This window comes from Sceloporus occidentalis, unplaced genomic scaffold (genome assembly GCF_023333645.1).
Source record: "Sceloporus occidentalis isolate IW3139 unplaced genomic scaffold, rSceOcc1.0.p SCAF_1, whole genome shotgun sequence".
NCBI classification, from domain to species: Eukaryota; Metazoa; Chordata; class Lepidosauria; order Squamata; family Phrynosomatidae; genus Sceloporus; species Sceloporus occidentalis.
Window position 1 is genome coordinate 125,642,204 of NW_028316981.1, and position 22,516 is coordinate 125,664,719.

At 39.0% G+C, this 22,516-nt stretch overlaps 1 protein-coding gene across 4 annotated transcripts in view; it reads right to left on the reverse strand.

The window, feature by feature from the left end:
- LOC149322093 (tubulin-specific chaperone D-like) overlaps nucleotides 1–22,516 on the reverse strand; it is a 174,061-nt gene that overhangs the window by 85,886 nt on the left and 65,659 nt on the right. For all 4 annotated transcript variants that reach the window (XM_089534330.1, XM_089534340.1, XM_089534350.1 and 1 more), the window contains exon 16: nucleotides 7,953–8,109. In XM_089534330.1, the coding sequence (XP_089390456.1) occupies nucleotides 7,953–8,109 (157 nt within the window). The remainder of the gene's footprint in view (nucleotides 1–7,952; nucleotides 8,110–22,516) is intronic.

Here is a 22,516-nt window from a genome sequence, read left to right on the forward strand (position 1 = left end):
TCACAGCTGCATGTGTTTAGGAAGTATACTTTTTGTTGTGTGCCTTCAAGTTATTTTCAACATATTATTACTATAAGGTGAACTTATTACAGGGTTTTCTGAGGCTGAGCGTATATTCCTGAGTGGGAATTTGAGCCCTGATCTCCACAGTTGTAGTCCAACACTCAAACCACTATACCACACTGGTCTGTAGGAAGTATACTACGGAGACATATTTCTTATACTGCAAATGGAAAATCCTAGTTCCTACTGAATACCAAAAACAAAAAAATCCAGAACAGGTTTTGCCTTTGCCTTCCTCTGAGGCTGAGAGTGCACGACTTGCCCAAGGTCCCTCAGTTGGTTTTCATGTGGAAATTTGAACCCTGGTCTCCAGAGTCCTAGTCCAATGCTGAAACTACTTACACCATGCTGGTTGTCTCTTGGCATCCTTCATATCTACCACAGGAAGGAAAAATTGGACAGAACATAAAAGAACTAGAAACCATCATCAAGTAAGGATGTGAAGAATACTAACAATTCATTCGTGAAGATGGAAGCTGTTCTCACAAGGATTTACATCCCTAGAATATAGGTATTAACTTTGTACTTAAGGGCAATTGAGCCATGAAATATTAAAGGGGTTGGTTATAGGGTGATATGAGCAAAATGGAAGGATGTAAAAAAATGGCCAGCTTCAAAAAATATCAAGACTGGAATAAGTAGCATAAGGCACACCATAAGGTGTTGTTGTTTTTTAACCTGCTCAACATGCAATAAGACAATAAAATTATCAGATTTAGGACTGGCATCCAGGCCCATATAGCACCATATAGCACAGAAGGAGTAAGTAAGGAGAGAAGAAAAGACAAAAGATGCCATGTAAGGTTTCTATCCAAGACTGGATGAAGGAGTGAAAATAATCATTCCTGTTAGACATGGGAGAAATATTCAGAAACATTTTGTTATGGGTTCCCACTTGTATACCACTAATACTAGCAGAACACCATTCAAATTCTCGCTCTATTACTGCTAGTGTAACTTTTCTCGTATTAATCACTGCAAAGAAGGTTATCTATCTCTGCTAGTAATCATTTGGGTGACATTAGGTGCTCTCATCTGTTCTTTGGGAAGGTATGGATAAACTGTTCTCTCCTTCCTCTATTGCACCCCAACCCCAATTTGCTAGAGTAAATGAGTCACTGGGATGAGCAAGGCCTAAGCCATTATGACAAAAAAAGAGGATATGCGAAAAGAAAAGGCCTGACTGTTAAAGAACCTTACTGGACAATTTTCAAAAATCTTCTTTTATGATACAACACTCAGACAAACAGATGTGGAAAATGGAATTACAGAGTGCAAATATTACCCAATATGTAACAGACAGAAATTGCTCTTCAGAACAAACTAGTCAGGGAACAAATGTATTCTTCATGCAAAAATTATTGTCAGCATTTCATCAGAGCACAAGATGTAGCTCTGAGCAATATTCATATTTCCTCATTCTGCAGGCTAAACTTGCCCGAGAGCCAAGTGGCTCGCTTTACATGAGAGCCACACCTCTCTTTTCTTCTCACCATGCAGTACTCCAGGGAAGACTAAATTCCCTGCACTCCCACACTGTCATCAGACTCTTCAAGTCCAAAAATGGTACTATTCTGAAGCACAGGTAAAGGATAAGGTCTCCAGTCTTCACAAACCTCCCTTCTAATTATGATTGAGATTTGTCTTGGCAGTACTAAGGCAATAAAATTACCCAGACATTCAGCTAAAATTTACACAGGCCTTTTTAGCAAAGGATAATTAAATCTCTTTAAGGCTTATAGAAATCCAGCACACAATACATGAGAAGTCACGACCTGGGGGAAAAACAAGCTAGAATGGTTTTAAAATTATGGGTGCTCACCCTCATTTGTTTTTAAACTTTTTAAACTTTTCTAAATTTAATGCTGTTTTAAATTTGAGAATTTATTTGTTGAACATTATGACTGATTTCAGCTGTGATCTTATTTCATCTGTGTTGTGCACTTAAGATATATAAATAAAAAGTGTACCAACTTCCTGAGTAGGAGTTTTATAGTTAACTGTAAGAACATATTATTATTATTATTATTATTATTATTATTATTATTACTATTATTATTCTTTATTTATATAGCGCTGTAGATTTGCACAGCGCTGTACATAAAACAATAAGTATATAAGAGAAAGCTTGCCTATGGCGTACAATCTAAGAGATAATAGGATAATACATATAAAATACATAGCGCTACAGGAAATGGTTCAATAAAACAGACAACAAAAGAACATCACATAACAAATGATATTCATGCAATGTCTGGGAATGCTTCTCTGAACAGGATGGTCTTCAACTCCGTTTTGAAGCTGGTTAATGAAGTGATGGCCTTTGCTTGCGGGGGAAGAAGGTTCCAGGAGTGAGGGGCAGCGAGTGAAAAGGGGCAAATCCGAGATGGGGCAGAGGAAATCCTGGGCTGGGACAGCAGACCTTGACTACCAGAGCGGAGGGCCCGAGTGGGAGGGTGAGGAGAAAGAAGGTCTGATAAGTAAGGAGGGGCCAACCCATGGAGGGCTTTAAACGTCGACAGCAGGAGCTTATACTGAATACATTATGTTATTTTGCACACTATTGCTTGGTGAAAACTACCCATTGTCACTTTACAGCCGCATCACAAACCAGTTGTTTTTAAATGGAATTTAGCTATTCAAGACACAGAAGATTCAGGAATGAAGAATTTAACAATCTGTTTTTAATTTTCTTCCTCTGCTATTTCACACTGTAGAATCTCATTAGGCACACTGTTGTTGTTTTTGACATCTGTCACAAAAATGTGTTTTTATAAGTTAAATAATTTCCCCTTTTCTATAGCTTCTATTTCTTTTGAAACATTAGATGATAAGTTTACAGTTTTTGCAAATAAAATGTTCCTTGCCATTCTATGATGCTTCTTGTTGGCACTAACTTCACTAATGAGAATCCCACCAATATTGCTTTTATGGTTTTTTTATAGGAGAGAATGAGAAGGATATGGGGCAGAGTTTCTTTTAAAATCTTCCTCAGGTATTTTTTTAACTGGCTAATTTCTGAGAGAAAGTAAACAAGGTATTATTTAAGCCTCCAAGAAGGGGAACAAATTTGTATTTCATACAGCTGCAACAATGCAAACACAAGTATGTGATCTGAAATGGCTAGTCAAGTCTTCTTTGGATTTTAAATACTTCCTGAGATCAGTTCAGTGAAATAAACAATATGCACACATCTCTATGAACTTCAGAGTATTAGTGCTAAAATGGTGAGCTGTTCATTTTTGAAAAGGTAGCCGAATTCATGATGACTCCCCTCAGAAAGAAAAAGGAACACACCTAAGGCTAGAACTAAGAGATGAGAAAGAACAGGTATGCTATTTCTGCTATTGGCTGCTAACCAATGTGTGCTAATACAGGTGAAACTGTGTGTCATGCTGAAAGGGTTCCTGATTCTCAGCACAGAGCTTTATTGCTGAGCTCCCACACTAAGTTACTGCAAGTGGGGAAGAGGAAAACACAGCTGTCACTTTCTAATAGGACTTATCTTTATAAAAAAAACACCAAAATTTGTGGAAGTATTTTCATTTAGTGCACTGCTAAGCTAGGGTGCATAAGCTGATAATGACAGTTTTGCTGGTAAATCTAAAGCTACCTTTAGCCTTTGGCTAAAAAAAGTGAATTGCACACAAATAGCTTTGGCACCTATTTCATTGACTGGAGATTTTATTATGGAAGTACTATGATTTTTTTTTTCATGTGAAAGGGTTTTGAGATGATATTTTAAGTGTCTGTCTAGCCCATCTCTGGGAAGGATACGTTGAAAACTCCATGTTCCCTCACTTACACTAGGAAAATTCAAAAAGTTAAAGTATGGAATGCTCTATGTTTGGTTTTATTGCAACTCCCAGCTACCTTACCATGCAGATCACACTGTCAATCTTTCTTTTTCTAGGAAAGAGATTTAAACACTCTTTCTCCCTTGGAGAAACTGATACATTTCAAATGAGGTCTTCCTTACAGATTCTGGGTAAGGGAATTTCCATCTTCTCTGGCTTCTCTGCTTGAGTTTCTCCTGTATGTAATCTAGGGTTGAGAGCCAGTTTGCACCTCCTCCACTTCAATTCAGGTATGCTTAGCCTAGCATAATAGCCCAGCAGGCAAGAAAAACACCTATTGCTTGCAGAAAGTGTCGACAGCAGAGCTGTTTCAAGTGCTCATTGGTCTTTTTACCCATGGGCCCAAGACAGGAAAATTCAGACCATGCAACAGGCAACTGCTAAAAATTTGCCCAGTACTTTGCAGATAAATCTCTCTCTGATTTGGATGCTGTAATTGATACAGATTCGATGGATGTAACTGTGGCCCCTGCTTGTCCAGTGATACTTCTAATGTGTGCAACCTGAGGATGTGGTCAGGATTTTTGGAGATATGAGAGCAACCACACGGGTTCTAGATCCTTGCCCTTCCTGGCTTATTAGAACATCTAGAACGGGACTGGCTGAGTGGGTAGAGGAAGTGGTTAATGCCTTGCTAAAACAAGGAAGAATTCCAGCCTGCCTGAAGGAGGGTATTTAAAAAGCCCTCCCTGAACCCCACCATTCTGGATAATCATCAGCCAGTCTCTAACATCCTATTTTTAGGCAAGATTCTGGAGCGTGTTCTAACCTCTCAGCTCCAGGGGTTTCTGGATGAAATGGATTGTGCAGATCCATTTCACAATGGCGTCTCTCAGGTTGTCATCACACAGTGCAGTAACTCATGTTGTCACCCCTCCCATTGGCCTCCTCTTCCCATATCATACCATACTGAAGCCTTAGTAATGTTTTTTTGTACTAAGGTTATTCATAAATCATAATTCCTATATATCACTGAGTGCAATGGCAACAGATGTGAAATAAACAACTAGCAAAATTACATTTTACCTTTAAATTAGAATATAATATACACACCCTAAATGTACATAGTTTCAGGTGCTTAAACTGAAAATTTAATAAGATGTGATGTTTTTAAAGATTTGTTTTTAAAAGTGTGTGTGTGTGTGTGTGTGTGTGTGTGTGTGTGTGTGTGTGTGTGTATATATATTAATTTAAAAACCTGAGGTCTCTCCTTTCTTCTCCCACTGAGCCTCAACTCACTCACACCATCTCTACAGTGCTTTAAAGGGGCACAAGTAAATACCACAGCCCACTTCTGCCAAAAAGCAGATATTTGAGGAGCAGTGGTGTCACCCCCACTTAGGGTGTCACCTGGTGCAGTCTGAATCCCCCACACCACCCTAGTGACATTACTGCCGTTTCAATATGGTTTCAGGCCTGGGTATGAGACAGAGACAGTTTTGATCACCTTGGTAGATGACCTACACTGGGAGCTCGATAAGGGAAGTGAGTTCCTGTTGGTTCTGCTGGACCTCTCAGGGGCTTTCAATACCAGTGACCATGGTATCTTTCTAGGTTGCCTTACTGGGGATGGGACTGGGGGGGCACTGTTCTACAGTGGTTTTATTTCTTCCTGGTGCTGGGGGGCTCTTGTTCAACGCCTTGGCCAGTTGGGTCCCCCAAGGTTTGGTTCTGCTCTGTTCCCCATACTATGGAACATATATATGAAACCAATGGGAGAGGTTGTCCAGAGATTTAGGGTTCGGTACCATCAGTATGCAGATGACATCCAGTTATATCACTCCTTTCCACTAAAAGCCAAGGAAGCTATTTTAGTCCTAAACCGATGCCTGCCATCAGTCATAGAGTGGATGAGGGCAAACAAATTGAAACATAATCAAGACAAGATGGAGGTGGTCCTAGTCAGTTGAAAGGCAGACCAAGGAACAGAGATTCAGCTGTACTAGATGGGGTTATGCTCCTCATGAAGCCCTTGATTCTCAATCTGATTAATGACCATGCACTGTGACCTTGTCACAGTGTGCCCACCCCAGCTGGCAATGAAGTATCCACAGTCACCATGTATCATGGGGTCAGGTATTCAGAAAGGCATGCCAGAGAGAAGATTGTGAGATCTCATCCACAAAAGTAGTGACTAGTATAGTAATTAGTACCTCCAAATTCATGGACTGATGACTATGCAAAAAACAGAAACGATGTAGAAACCAGTGTTGAAGAAGTTCAGATGAGCTATGTATATAATGGTTTGGATAGCAGTCATAAGTCCCAGAAGCCTCTGAATGGCAACAGCAGGACATAAAAGATGAACAAGGGTCGAATCTAGCCTTTCACTGAGGTTGCCTGCCCTACCAAGTGGAAAGTAAGCCCAACCTCAACAAGAGTTCAGTGTTGCCCCTGGACAACAGTGGCACTGCTGGCACTGGATAATGCTGTTCAGTGTTGTAAGAGTCAATTACTCTTGTCAGCCCCAATACTGACTTTTGGGGGTTGACATTTACACCCAGATCCTGAAGAAGAGATAAGGTCAGATGAATGTCCTGAAAGAGCCTGCTCCAAGAGGATGACAAATTGCCCATATACGGACAAATCTGCACCCTTCAAGTCTGGAAGAAAGACACTGCCACTGTCACTGTCATACACTTAGTGAATACCCGCATATGGCTGACATTACTGGTAATGTCTACTGCAAATCTGAGGAACTTGCAATGTTATTGCCTTATCCCAATGTGGAAATACGTGTCCCAAAAACTAATCACCTTTGCAAAGGAATGGCAGAATGGACTGCAGTACCCCTATCTTAAAATTCCAAGGCTTGATGTAATATTTATTGATGCCACAAAGGTCCAAAATTGGACAAAGACAGCCATCTCTTTTTTGAACTGTGAAGTATCAGGGTGGATCTCTCACATGACAATCTGGAACCTTCTCTATGGCACCCTTCTGGAGTAAGGCAGTAATTTCTTCTAATAGGACTCTGGATGGAGAAATACCTCAAAACACGCCCACAGATGGAATACTTGATAACTCTACGGTGTGGCCCAGACAAACGATGGTTAAACCCAGGAATCTGTGGTTCCACCAGGTGGTATAATGGCAGAATAACCTGTTTCAGATAGAAGTGAGCCTGGGCTGGATAAAATGTAAATTGGCTGTGATTTCACCCTGGAAGAGCAGCCAAAAGCAAGAATTTAAAAGAGATAGGGCCAAAGAGGTTGGTGTTGAGAATGCTGCAGCAGAAGGAAGTACCATAGAAACTGCTGGAAACATTAATACCAGTAAGTTCATTGATACTGCCAAGCCTTTGAAACCAAAGCAGACTCCAATGCTGTTGCTGATGCTGAAACAGAGGCTGATTCAATACAGCACAGTCTGCCACCTGAAGAGACTTTCCCCAGCAGTCAGGTTTTAGTCTTTGGGACCAATTCTTCAAGGCTTGAGCTGAAAAGCCCCTACAAATGGCACCCTACTCTACACTGTACCCTTTCCCCAAACAAAAGAGGCACTCTGTGTGTCCGAAAGTGAGACATTCTGACTGCAGGTAAAGCAAAGTTAAAAGAGGGAAGCAGAGACCATAGAATCAAGGGTGAAGGAGGAAAGGTGAGGAGGAATGGAAGAAGGACTCTGAAATAAAGGGAAAGGTGTGTTTTTTGTTGTTTTTAGATAGTGGTAGCAAAAGACAAAGAAAGACAATGAAACAGAAAGAGAAACATGAAGCACCATGAAAAAAAGGAGCAAGAGAACACCCGAGACAAAGTTATTCTACCAATGACACACAGAAACTGAGAAGACAGTAACTTAGGGGGCTGGGACGTGCACAGTGGGCAGGAGCGAGAAGGATTCTCACCAAGCTACTTAGCTCTACCTAATTCAGAACGGAATCTCTGTGCAGGTGCAAAACCCATTTATGTGAGGAATAGGGACCACAAAGAAGAAATTTTATTCCACTATGTGTTTTCTGAAATCAATCCCATTTTCTTAAAAAAAAAAAAAAGGCAAAACATAAATTAAAAAGATTTTACTATAGTTACTTACCTTGCAATTTGTTTGACAAATGGTCTCAGTTCTAAGGGGTCATAGGCACGAGCAAAAGCCCAACATACATAGCAAGCTGAATCCCGTACATTAGAGCCGACACTGAAAGCTCCCCGTTTCTCATCATAGGTCAGTCCTTTTAAAATCACAGGAACAACTGTGGAAAATATTGGAAATAAGAATTATGAACTGTATGTGAAGGCTTGCATGAAAAAAAAGAAGTGGAGAGTCAATGAAAGGTTTGCACAGTTGCTAATTGTTCTATGGTAATATCACTACCTGAGGAGGCATAACCCTATGTTGCATCAGTGTGAGACAGTACAAACATAATGGAGGAGGAATGGAGGAGGGATAACCTTGAGTAGAAGGCTAGCTTTTTTGAACTTTTCCTAGCAAAACACACCTAACAAACAGGAAAATAACATGTTCAGACTTGCAGCATGGAAGTGTACACATTTCAAAGGAAATATTTTTTAAAACTGTTTTGCAAGTGGCCCAGAATTACTTTGAGGACAGAATCTTGCTTATCACATTTTGCCCATATTCTAAATGGCTGTATGAGCATTCATGTGGCTGATTACAGAAGAAACCAGCTAGGGAGACTAAATTACAAGTGAAATGCTCTGATTCCTGCAACTTAGATGGGTATCAGCTATATCTGCATGGGAATAAATCATATTCCAAGTTTCCATCCTTCGCAGGAGGGGTGTGCAAAGTGCAGATTCCCAAAGCACCCTGCACCCCAACCCATCAAAAATATTTTGGGAAGAAAGGGCCACTAAAAGGGCCAAGCATGCCTCCTAAAACCCACCAGAGGACACAAATGGGCCATTCAGGCCATTTTTGGTGGGTGGCAAGCCTGTTTTAGATCCAAGAGAATCCTTTTTTTTCCAAAACACAAAGTGACTGTTTGGTCATTTATAGTTCTGTACAGCACAGCTGAAACAGGATTAGGCAGCAAATATGGCCTGAAATGGCCTATTATGTCTCTCATAATAGGGGGTCCTGGTGGCCATTTCTGTGAAAAAAAATATTTGAAAGAAAATTAGAGATGGAGGCATGTAGAGGAAATGAGGACTGCAGCTCTCTGAAGTACTGAGGGGGGGGGGTCAATTTGGGCACCCTTATCCCTGAAAGTTGTCACCCCTATTTAAAAAGATGATATACAAAAATGGGAAAAAAAACTTTCAAGAAAAAATGGTAAAAATGATCAAAACCCTACTTTCACTATGAGAAGTTTATCTTAAGACTGAGTATCTGTGTTCAGAGGTCCTGATATGTCCTGGTTTCCCTGGAAAGAAATGAGTCTCAATGAGCCCCAAAGAAACATGTTCTCCTCTCTCATCTTTTCCTGCAGCACAGCTATAAGGTAATCATAAACTTTCTATTCTGTTTTTGAGTCATCACAGTTTTGCAGTACCTCCAGTCTCTCTACACAGGATAAATTTTTGGTTTGTTGGAGCAAGGCAACTTGAAATTGTTGGACTTTCCCCCCAAACAAGCAACTGTTAAGATTATCAATTAGGATGAAAAAGATCCAGTTAATTAACAAGCAAAAAACAAAGTAATGCTATTCTATCACACAATTGTGCTGAGAAACAAGACAGAAGTAAGCAAGACATGTAGTTGCTTTATTGCATTTAAGGCATGGTTTATCTTAACCTCCAAATACAGCCATAGTTTTTACATTTACAATGCTCCTTTTTGGAACACACAGTCAATATGTTCAACCTACCAAAATATGAAACATGCCACTTCAGTACATCTATAAATACTGGACAAAGTGCCTGTACATGAATCCAAGGCTTTTATAATGCAAGCATAAGTGTGTTTATCTACTTTGAAGTATTTGGAAGTAAGCCCCAACATACATTGGATTGTCCTGCTAGTTAATTACCTGCCACACAATAAATGAAATCAGCTGAAATAAGTTTTAGTGTTTATCAGTATGTGTACTACTATTTCCTAGAATTCTTCAAAAGCTTCTGTTCATTGTAAAAATTGTTGTATAATGAAATCAATTTACAGCAGATTTGGGGTACACCATAGAAGGCTCCCCCCCAACAAATAAAGACTATGAAGGTAGTGATGTACAATAGCCTATATATAGTTGTTTTAAAATATTCAACAAATTCATGGCAGATAAATCCATCATTGGATATACAAAAGTATCTTCATTTAAAAATACAAGTTTTGTACTATTAAATACTGGAGATAAATAACATGAGGTGATTATCAACTTTATGTCCTGATTGCAAATACCTACATGGAGTAGCAATGCTACTCAAAGCCATGGTCTGTGGATTGGTGACCATTCCTGAGCCATTGGCTGCTAGTCTATAGTACGTTTCCAGAAATCTGTGTGAGTATAATAATAGTATGGCAAAAATGGTATTAGTCCATGGAACATTTAGGAATAAGATACCAATCTGCCACATCAAAAACTTGAAAATTACCGACCTAGAAACATTTGTTTAGCCAGTACTTGACTAGATTGAGCTCAATATTGAAAAAGTCAAATTCTATGAAGGGTACATTTTTGGTTAAAAATATGCAACAGCTCACATTTGGGGGGAAAAAAAACAATTCACAGGAATTTTGGACAAACTTGGTTTTTCATTCATGAGCAAGCATATATGATTGCCCCCTGCAGCATGGCTTCCCTTGCCGGTGGAAGTGACTTCAATAACCAGGGACTGACCAAGAAAAGACGGGCTTAACATTATATTTGAATTGAGACACCTGCATTGTGGTGGAGTCTGCATCCAGGGTTGTGAAGCGAGCTTGCAATTCCTAGCTTGGGAGCAACAAGCCAAATGTGTACAGTCAGCCCTTTGTATCTACACATTTTTTATCCATGGATTCAACCATCCATGGTGTGAAAATATTAAAAAAAATATATAAATTCCAAAAGCAAACCTTGATTTTGCCATTTTATATAAGGGACACCATTTTATTATGCCACTGTATTTTATGAAACTTAAACATCCAAAGATTTTGGTATCCACAGCTGGTCCTGGACCCAAACCCCGATGGATACCAAGGGCCCACTGTACTTTGGATGTAATGTTATGGTTTTTCCTTCTGGTGAGTTCCTGGTTATTGAAGCAATTCATACTAATGGGAGGAGTCAAGTGAGAGCAATTAAGAGCAAGCTTAGTCATGAAGTATTCAAGTCAGGATTCTCTGGAATTCTGTCTTATTCATTTGTGTCAGTGTGACCAGTGTAGGCATAACTTGATACATAGTAAAATTTAAAATGAGACATCACCTCAGATAAAATAGTTACATTTGATTGGTTGATTCATCCTATCATGTAACTGCTACAAATGAGATTCAAAGAGGACATAAGGCAGGCGCAAATGGGCACAAAAGAACAGCCTGAGTCCACTCTGGCTGCAAGAGGGTTGGGATTGCACCGACTGCACGGCCTGCTCCCTAAGCAGGCCATAGTCACAGGACCCAACCCATGCCACCAGGATCCAGATGATACCAGCTTCTTTTTGCTCCAGCCCAAAGGACTGGAGCGCAACTTTAGCGCAGCTTCAGACTGGTTTGGAGGCATGTGCCATTTGAACAACATGCCTCCAAAGCAGCCAGAAACCACTTCATTTGGCCCATCTGTTCTGGGCCATAGATACTTTAGCTCCCAAAGACACTAGACAGTAGAAAATTATTAATAGTCTACAAAATATTGTTTTCACACTATGCAATAGTTTTAACTATACAGGTTGACTATCCCTTATCTGAGATGCTTGGGACCAGAAGTGTTCTGCATTTCAGATTTTTCCAAATTTTGGAATACCTATATTTGCATACACATAATGAGACATAATAAGGCTGGAGAGAGACTGAGGAGCTGTGAAATGGTGAGAATCAAAGCATAGTGCTTGACACAAATCCACGCCTCCAACCATTTCACAGATCCTCACATCTTTCTCCAGCCTCACAAATACAATACAAGTATATAGCTCTAAAAGTTTTGGATTTGGGAGTATTTTGGATTTTGGAATTCCTGGTAAGGGATACTCAACAGGTATAGTAAACAGCAGCCCTATTAGTCTTGGGACTTCTTTTTTCTTGGCAAGGCTAAAAAAGCTTGTGAATGAAATCTTTCATACTGTTCCAATGGTAAATTGCCAAAGCCTACCAACTGTACAGGTTTCCCTAAAAGGCTTCCCCTTGGCATCTCCCACTCAGGTATAGTTTAAACATACTGCTTACTGAACTGTATGTAATTTAATCAACTGATGCAGCCTACAAAAACAACAGCCTGTGGGGAAAAGAGAAGTCACTTAGGTTTTACACTTCCCCTCCTTTGTCAAGATTTCCAGTCCCAATTGTGTTCCCTGGTGAGCATAAGGTGGGGAAAAGGCCTGTAACATGTTCCATTAAAACACATTCCTTCTCACTGGCATGATGCAGTGTAGTGGCAAAGAGACTGAACAATAAATAAGAAACTCATTGATTTTAATTTCATCTCACTGGCTGGGTTTAGACATGTCATTCTCTTTCAGACTCAGGGCCTGAACAGACAGGTCAAAATAAAGCTGCTTCGGGTCACTTTGGAGGTATGCTGTTTAATTGATTCCTGTGTCCTAAGAGGCCAGAAACCTGGACTGGAGTGCAGCTTTGGTGCAGCTTCTGGACTCTTAAGATGTGTGTGCCATTTAAACAGCATACCTCCAAAGTGACCCGAAGCAGCTTTATTTTTCCATTACAGTGCACGCAAATACTAGTGTGAATAGAGCCTCTCTCAAGCAAGACTAGCCTCTTCCAACCCCTTACCTGTATAAGCAAAAGAAAGAGATAGGCAGGATAAGATCCCCCACCCACCACTGTGTTGCTGAATACAGAATAGTGGTCCTCTCAACAGCTGTGTCTTTTGCACTAAACAATGCTGCATTAACGTGGAACATCTTCCTCTTGGAAAAGGCTAGAACCAGTCCAGCACAAATCACAACAGCAGCAATAACAATAATAATAGCAATCAGCATTTTGAGGGGAGGGGAAGAACATCTGAATACACCCATGTTAAAGTATGAAGTACACCTCATATAGATGAAGTGCATTTTTTAAAAAGTACAAAACGACTCTACATGGGAAAGCCATATAGCAGAACTAATAGCTTGGTATTTTCTTCTACATTTTGTGACAGAAAGAAAAACTAACAGCAGTAACACAGTCTTGAAAAATGTAGTTTAACCTGTTCTCAACTGTGTTGAATAAACGTGAAAAAATGGATTTAACTGGTTATACAGGAACACGGAAAAAGGCCCTGGGGGCAGCTTTTGAAAATTTACCTTTTTTTTTTCTTGTGAAGATTAAACAATCCTGCTACTGATATTATAAATATAATCAGGGGATAGGCTGGTTAAAGAAAGAAAGAAAGAAAGAAAGAAAGAAAGAAAGAAAGAAAGAACATCATATGCAACATCAAAGAGGTAAGAGGTATCATATCAGGCAGCAGCAATGGTCAAAAATTACAAAAGCCATTCCACACCAGAAAAAAGGGTCGTTTCTTGATTGTTTTTTAAAGCATAGCAATTCTTCCTCCACATAAAGGGGACAGGAAGAAAGGAAAAAAGAGAGGTAATTTTATTTCTGCATTTGAAATGAAAAAAATCAATTCTTCTTCTGCCCAGACATCTGACTATGAGCTTCCATGGACAAATATTAGTGGCAGCTTTCTCTACCAATACAACTCCTCTAATAAACAGCAGAAATGATATAGAGCTGCCAATAACATTATGTGTATAGTTCTTGTCTCAGAAAGAACCAATCCCTCTTAAAGGAGAGATTCAACTCCCAAGAAGGAACTATAGTCAGTCTTACATAAAATTGTGCCAGTTCAGTCTCCACTGGTTGAGGTATCAGGCTCTCCCCATTCTCTGCCTCTCACCAATGAAAGGGTAAACTTCTCATGGTCAGACAGGCTGGAACATAATGGGATTTTTAAAGCAGAACTAAGATGCGAATTGTGTGGCCCTCAAGATGTTGAAAACAACACAAAGAGGGTTGCACAATCCTTACCCCTGGCTTAAGCAAATACAACTAATGAGGTACATTGCATGGACAGGAACCGTTTACAGATCCAGAGAAGAAGAGAGGCAGAGATGAAGAACTGAGAGAAACTCCCAAATCCTTCTTGCCTGAACAGATATTTGTATACTGTTCTTAATGTCAGGCCCTACAGATCCCAAAACCTTTTAGCAGTAAGGGTTTTTGCCCAATGAATGCTGGCGTGAAAGAATAAGCTGTTTCAGAAGGCATAATACTTATGCTTTATCATGCAATACAAATTTCTTCACTAGTCCATTATGCTGTTATCCACTAGGAGGAATTTCAGCCTCTACAGAAGATACTGGCAAGGCATGTGCCCCTACATGCATTTGTATATTAGAGGTGGAAAGAAATAAAACATGATTTGTGTAAATATGTGAGATTCTCATGAGAGGATTATATGCATAAGTACAGTAGATGGCATCCTGTTGCTGACTAGGTTAGCAATGGCACTCTTCCAAAGCAATGTAGCAATGGCCAGGGCAGACAGACCAAACCTGCTAGTTCGGACTAACCTACTTCTCCAGTGATTTATATTTTACTTCCTTCAAGCCCTCTGCCCTGTGGCCTTATACTCTTGCTGCCACTACTTAAGCTGGCACAGTTAGGCCTGTGCAGTATTATCAACAAGATTTCAGTCATAGTTTGCCCAGGCCTTTACAGTAAAATACACTAACATTGTGCAATACATTCATTAGGTATTTTTAATTTGACAGTGAAATTTTGTTGTTGTTGTGTGCCTTCAAGTCATTTCCAACTTATGGCAACCTAAGGCAAACCTATCATGGGCTTTTCTTTGCAAGATTTGTTCAGAGATGGTTTGCCATTGCCTTCCCCTGGGGCTGAGAGTGTGAGACTCACCCCAGGTCACCCAGTGGATTTCATGGCCAAGATGGGATTTGAACCCTGGTCTCTAGAGTCGTAGTCCAACATGCAAACCACTATGCCATGCAGGCTCTCTGTCAGTGAAATACTCAGACCAAAAAATGTTCCTTAACAAGTCCTTCTCCAATACTCTCTTAAACCAGTATTATACTGAACAGTCATGTCAAAATATAGAGAGATCTTGTAGCACCTTTGATGAGATTAACTGAAATAAAGAAGTTGGCAGAATATGCCTTCACGGACTTCAGTCTACTTCCTTAGATGCATTTAGAGTCGTGTCAAAGTTAGTTTGAAAATCAAACGTTGCTTTAGTTCCCCTGTCACAAACATGGGGTGGGAGGTACAAGAAATCAATTTTCAGCAACCAAATACAAGTTACTGTAAGAAATTTTCAAACAGAAGGAATTTCTATGTAATTAGCATATCATATGTATTGCAATTTAGAGAATCATCATAAGCCAGATCCACCTGTTGAGTTTCTGCATATTATTTTTTAGAAATGCAGTCACCTGTAGCTGTAGCCTAGAGGTACTAATGAGCACCTGTTTTATCGCACCCTCCTTAACATTAACTACAGGTTGCAACAGCACACTTTGCTTTAAGTCCTGCAAAAACAGAGAAACAATTTCTGTCTTCCCATTAGTGAGGAGTTTGGAAGGCTCCTTTTTTAATGCAATGAAAAAAGCATCCTAATATTAGGTTCTTTAATTCAATTTTGGAGCAATAGTCAATCTTAAGCACCTTTAAAAAGTAAAATGAAAGAAAAGTATCAAAGTTTGAAAGAAAAGTATCAAAGCCAAAAGAAAAATGGATTTTTTTTTTAAAAAAAAAAGAGAGGGTTAATAACTAGGCCTAAATGCACAGAAAATGTTCTCTAAGTCACACATACATGTAATTCATGTGGCCATATGCAACCCCCTGGCCTCCAGCCAAGTGTGGTAAACTACCAGTGCAGCAATTAATTTTGGGGTTTTTTCCCCCTGAGGTGGCCTGGGGGTGCAAGAACAATGGGATTCTGAAGCACCTCCAATGCCACTAATGGACTGCATTTGGCTCAGTGGGCTACAAGTGTGGCACATCTGTTCTACCTACATCAAGCAGTAATAAGCAGGAAGTATTCATTCACAATGAACTAGAGTAGAGCAAACAGTACCCACTGACACCTCAAGCAATGTGTTGGGGGGAAGGTGTCCCTCCAGTTCATTGATTGCACTTAGAGGCATCACAACAAACCATGCTTTCCTGAAAACATGCCACTGAATATAAAGGTTTATATCTGCTCCTTCCTCTGATCACTTCTTACTTCACATGTAAAGGAAGGCAATTTAAAACTGTTACATCAAAGCATTCTCAAATACACAGTGTAGCACCAAACCTCTCTGGAAATTATCTCAGGCAAAAGCAGAAAGACTACTTTGTCTTATGTATGGAAGGGAGAGGAATAAGAAGACTACGAAGTTGGCACTGGTGATATTTTTATATAATCCATCTTTATGTGTGAGAAACAAAGTTCTACACATGAGACTGATGGGAACAGTTTTGTTCAATAAATGAAATTTAAAAGAAAAAAAGACAGAAAGCCCATCATTTCAGGGTGTTAACACAATCTTATGTGCAATTTATATGTGTGTGTGTGTGTGTGCGTGCATATATATTTATATGTATAATTTACTACTGAATATATTTTAAAGCACTTTTATACAAAAATTCGTATCTGCAACAGATTCTAAAGTATCAATGCTAGTGCAACTGAGACGTCTGTATTTTCTTAACTTGATCATGCAGTAGCTAATGTTTCCAGTCATTTTCCCCTCCTCAGTTCTGTTTTAACACTACAGGTATTTTATTACTATATCCACAGAAGTCCTTGTGGGATTGTTCAAGACAGGATTCCAAATTTTACATGAACATTTTGGTAATGAGTATCTTAGTGCCCTTTAGGTGCTTTCAATAACAATTACCACGATCCAGTCCAAGAGCTATATTGGTTGAGGCTTGGACAGTTTTATTCCAAAACATCTGGAAGGCATACTAAGTTGCCTACTCTTACCTTAGGACTTACAATCCTTTCTAGATACTCTTGTTCAAATTGGCAGTGATATCTTGCTGTGTTATAAATGGCAAGGTATACAGAATGAAAGTTGTACAAAGGTTTAGTACTTCAATGTAAGCTGTAGCAGAATAAGAAAAATGAATGGAGAGGAAGTTTCCAGGGACTATTTTAAATTTCTTTCTTTCTTTCTTTGCCCAGATGAAAAACGTCACATGGAAAGATCTACATAATTTTGGAGACTAACAAAACCATTACCTGAACACACATTGATCATGCATAGGCAATGTATGGGCCACAACCAAATGTTAGCATGTCAATTCATTTTTAACCATGAATCAGTTACCATAAATTCATGAAGAAAAGAATATTGTACATTTAAGAGTAAGGCATTTCAAAACCTCCGTAACCAAACCATTTATTGTAATTCCAAATTCTGTTTTTTTCTAAACCATTTTATGATTTAAGGAACTACCATATATACTCGACTATAAATCAATCTCATGTATAAGTCGAGGGCAGGTTTTGGGGGCCAAAGTTATGGATTTTGCCATGAGCTGGGATTTTGAGGTCAATATTTGGGCATAAATTTTTAGACTTATAGCCGAGTATATATGGTAAACCACAATGTTAAATACTTGGAAGTACCAAAGAAACAGCAGATGGCAAAAAGTCTCTGCTAGTAAGTTAGGGTTTATTTGTTAAGTGTTTGTACACTCTGACAGAAATTTAACATGTCATATATTATATTATCATTTAGTCACTTTCTTCCTCATTGATGTTATGAATAAACTTGTGCATCACAACGAATTGGTTGTTGGAATCTGACTTGTGATGTGCAGACCTACTAGCCACAAACCAAAATCTGAACCAATGATGTATGTTTACAAACTCCATTCTGAAGATAATAACAAAGATAAGAAGGATATATTCCCACTGCTGTATTTAAGAAGCAAGGCATATCTCAATGCTGTTCATAATTTCCCTGTCAAATTTAGAGTCCCACCAGTGCCACCAGAAATCTTGAAATCAGTGATCCTTTGAGATGTGAAAATTTTGCATTTGTAATACATCTTAATACAGAGCATAAGAACACGAAAAAGCAAGCTGTAACTGCTTACAGAAATACTAAAGGTAAAGGTATTCCCCTTTGACAAGGTTGTCTAGTCGTGTCCAACTGTAGGGGATGGTGCTCTTCTCCGTTACTAAGTGGAAGAGCCAGCGTTCTCTGAAGACAAGTCTATGATCATGTGGCCAGCATGACTGCACAGAATGCTGTTACCTTCCCACCAAAGTAGTAAATATTTATTTACTTGCACTTTTACGTGCATTCGATCTGCTAAGTTGGCAGAAGCTGGGACCAGTGACAGGAGCTCACTCCGTCTTGCAGCACGTGGGCCTTCCCAACCTGCTGACTTTGTGATCATCAGAGTCAGCGTCTTAACCGCTGAGCCACTGCATCCCATTACACAAACATTACATTACATTGCATTACACTGCATGTACCAAAAGTTACCAACTTTACTTCCAGGCAACACAACTGGCAAAACTGGAAAATACCTCTGCCTAAGATGCTAGAAAACGTTTGGCAAAGTAAGAGGGAGTGATCCAGAATTTACCATTAAATCTTTATCTTCCATGAGTCAAACATTTCAGATGTGTCAAACCTCAACCTATATTTTGCCCCACAAACTGCATAGAAAACTCAATTGTTTAGTACACTTGCTCAGACATGTAACATGCCACCATAGGAGCAGATTAGATGTCATTACGAAGGACAAAAGAGTGTCTCAGAAGGGGTTAGTCAACAATTGTGCAAGTAAAATTGAAAAGGGACAGTTCAGAAGAGACCATGCAAATCTTTGCTTGTATATAGATAATCTTAAATCAGTTGCTGCATTTATATGGAGTGACACTGTCACTGAAAATGAATCTCTGGAGAGTGCAAAAGAATGCATTAATTGGAAAATGTTATTTACAGAGAACAACACAAAAGAAGCATATAACTGAAATTTATCTAAATTCCACCCCCAAAAGTTTTATGTCTGTGACAATGCAAGTCATCAGAATTTAATACAGGTTAAGTCTCCCTTTTCCAGAGTTCTGAAATGCAAAATACTCCACAAAGCAAAACTTTTTTCATGGATGGCTAAGCTAGTGACACCTTTGACTTCTAATGGTTCGGTTTACACAATCTCTGTTTCATGCACAAAATTATTACAAATATTGGAAAAAAATTCACCTTGAGGCTGTGAGTATAAAGTATATATGAAATACAGATGAATTTTGTGTTTAGATCTGGATCTCATCTCCAAGATTGTGTATCCAAATGCAGGTATTTCAAAATCCAAAAAAGTCCTAAATCCAAAACACTTCTAATCCCAAGCATATCAGATAAAGGAGACTCAGCCTGTACAAGTCTAACTATGATAGCAGAGATTATGAAAACATCATTTGCAAAATACAGTAGGTATCTACTGGGATTTGATTCCAAGACCTCCCCATGAATACCAAAATCTGTAAATGCTCAAGACCCATTATATACAATGGTGTAGTAAAATAGCATCCCTGATATAAAACAGCAAAATCAAGGTTTGCTTTTGGGGTGGGGATGGTAAATATTTGTGCAGAATATCTTTTAACTTTTGTATATCTTTTATATAACTTTATAATGTTTTAGATGATTTTAATTGTTTTGAATTGTATTGTAATATTTTAACATGATCTTTGGAATAGCGGTATATAAATTAAAAAAAAACATGTTTTTGGACAAATAAAAGTAAAAAAATAAATAATATGGAAGAGAAGGGCAATTGTATATTGTCAGAAGCCTTAAATAAAAATATGACTCCAAATGGCGTTCAAAAACATGCTGACATCAATTCATATAAAATGTTGTTAGGAGGATAACAATGATAACAATCAGCATTGCATCAAGCTTGGAATTACATCGCTTCCAATATAACTATTGTGCTCGTCCTCTTTGAAGGGTGACACCTGTCAGGTGATTGGTCTACATGTATGTAATCATTATACAACACTAAATGGGAGTACAATAAACTCACCTAAACAATGAAAAACAGCTTCCAGCCTTTCTAGACCAATTTATGAGGACCAGTTATATCCATTAATGAAGAAAACAAGAAGCATCCTGTCTCCAAGGCTCTGTTCCCTGAACTTGCACATCCAGGTATTTTACTCTATTGCCTCCAGTTTAATATAGTGTCTGCTGCACCTGCACGTTCTGCTCTATTTCAGCTACAGCCTAGTTGAGCAGGTCTGCCTAGCAGCTACCACTTCCAGGGAGTGGCTGGGTTTTAATAAGCTCTTTGCTGCACTGGGATCATGCCCAGAGGCCAACATCAGTATCCTGGCCTCCCTCAGAATTGCCAGGTAAGAAAAGAACTTCAAAATAGGCCGGTGTTCACAGAGAGCTGTCAAATTTTATCAGTCCCTTTGGAGAGCAGTTATCTTAACATATGCCCCAAATCACTTGATAATGTTCAGGGTCAGAAAGACATGCCATTAGAAGAGCAAAGGAGATGACTTACCAATATCAACTGCTACTTGTCTAAATAACCCTTTAGTCCAGTCCATTTAAAAGTGTTAGCAGGCATATTTGTTTTCTCCATTTTCAACCAAAAGAGAAGCAAACTAATAGTGGTTGGATTTGTCAGTAAAAAAATAGGTTTACCAGGGATACTGAGCCTGGCAGAATTTAGTTGAACGAGGGTAGGGAGTGCCCACATTTATGGAATTGCTTAAATAAGGTTTCAACAAGAAATGCTCACTATTAAAGGATATTTTTAAAAATAACTCTCCCATTGTAAGGTAAAGTTGGAGAGGCTCAAGCCAGTCTCTGTCCAACAGTCTCTTAAGCCTACTGTTTGTGCCATCAACACTGTGGCTTCTCAGAAGGCCATACAAACTTGGACACCTTGTCTCAATGTAGCTATCTTTGTGGAAACTCTAAAACAGATTAGATTTTATTTTGTTCTTTGTACCTAAAATTTTGTAATTAAAACTTTAAAATTTAGGTACTATTTTACTAGATTCATTCAAAAATTGTATGGTAAAAAATGTGTTTATCTGTTGTCAGATACTGAATAATTTCTAGCAGAAAGTCTTTATCTACACACAAACACACAGAAGCCACCTCAAGAATTAATGTTAAAATGTTAGAGATTACCATAATTTGCCTTAATCTGATTATTATTTTTATAATTATTTTACAGTTTAATTGCTCCAATTTTACTCTCAATTTCTTAAAATTATTTCATTATTAAGCTATAGTAGTAATGAACTCTGGGAGACCAGGGTCCAAAACACTGCAGGAATAACCAAGTTTGAGGATGCATACAATATAAGAATCCTGCTCCAGAGTCACATACTGATCACTGACCTTTAGAAGCCAATATAACTCTGAAATTATACAAGTAATCAAGCGATATTTGCAATAACTCATTCTCTATATTGATAGACATTATACGCTTAAATTGTGAAGTCCATAAAAGTTAACTTTTCTTGGTGCTACAATGCCTTGGCCCGTATAATCACAAATATGTAGGATTGCCATTTCATATGTCACCATTAAGGTAAGGTAAAAGTAGTCCTTTGACATGAATGTCTATCCGTAACCAACTGTAGGGGATGGTGTTCATCCCAGTTTCTAAGCCGAAGGGCCAGTGTTGTCTGAAGATTGCTCTGGTGGTCATGTGGCCAGCATGACTGCACCAAATGTTGTTATCTTCCCACTGAAGTGGTACCTATTTATCTACTTGCATTTGCATGCTTTCGAACTGCTAGGTTGGCCAAGGCTGGAACAGGTGATGGGAGCTCACCCCATCATGCAGCACTCGTGCCTTGAACTGCCAACTTGCCGATCTTGCAGTCAACAGAGTCAGCGTCTTCACCACTTGAGCCACCGCATCCCAGCACCGGATGTCACCATTACAATGTCGATAAATACAAATTAATCCATTGTCTTTAAATGCAATGTAGTGGAAAAGCAGTCTTCTTTTGCCAAGGCAGTGGAAAGATCATTCCCTGACTTGCCATGCTGTCTAATAATTCTACTGCCTACCAATACTACATAGTGAGACTTTTGGTGCCATCTCACTCTAGTCACATATAACCAAATGGTGCAGAATGTGGATATACATCCACAGAGCTATTCCATACAATGTAATAAATACATCCATAGGGCTATTCCATTCAGCAAGTGCAAATGCATGATAGACACATTCTCATGGAAATACTGTATACTCACAATCCATTACACCTATTAAGATTAGCAATTGGCTGTCCTTCCAAATGAAGGGAATGCTGTGGATATAGTATACCTTGATTTCAGTAAGGCCTTTGACAAAGTTTCCCATGACATTCTTGCAAACAAGCTTACAGAATGTGGGCTAGACAAGGCAACTGTTACAGGAATTTGTAATTGGTTGACTGGTCGAACGCAAAGGGTGCTCAACAATGGCTCCTTTTTGTCCTGGAGAGAAGTGACCAGTGGGGTCCCACAGTGCTCTGTCCTGGCCCCAGTGCTATTCAACATCTTTGTGAA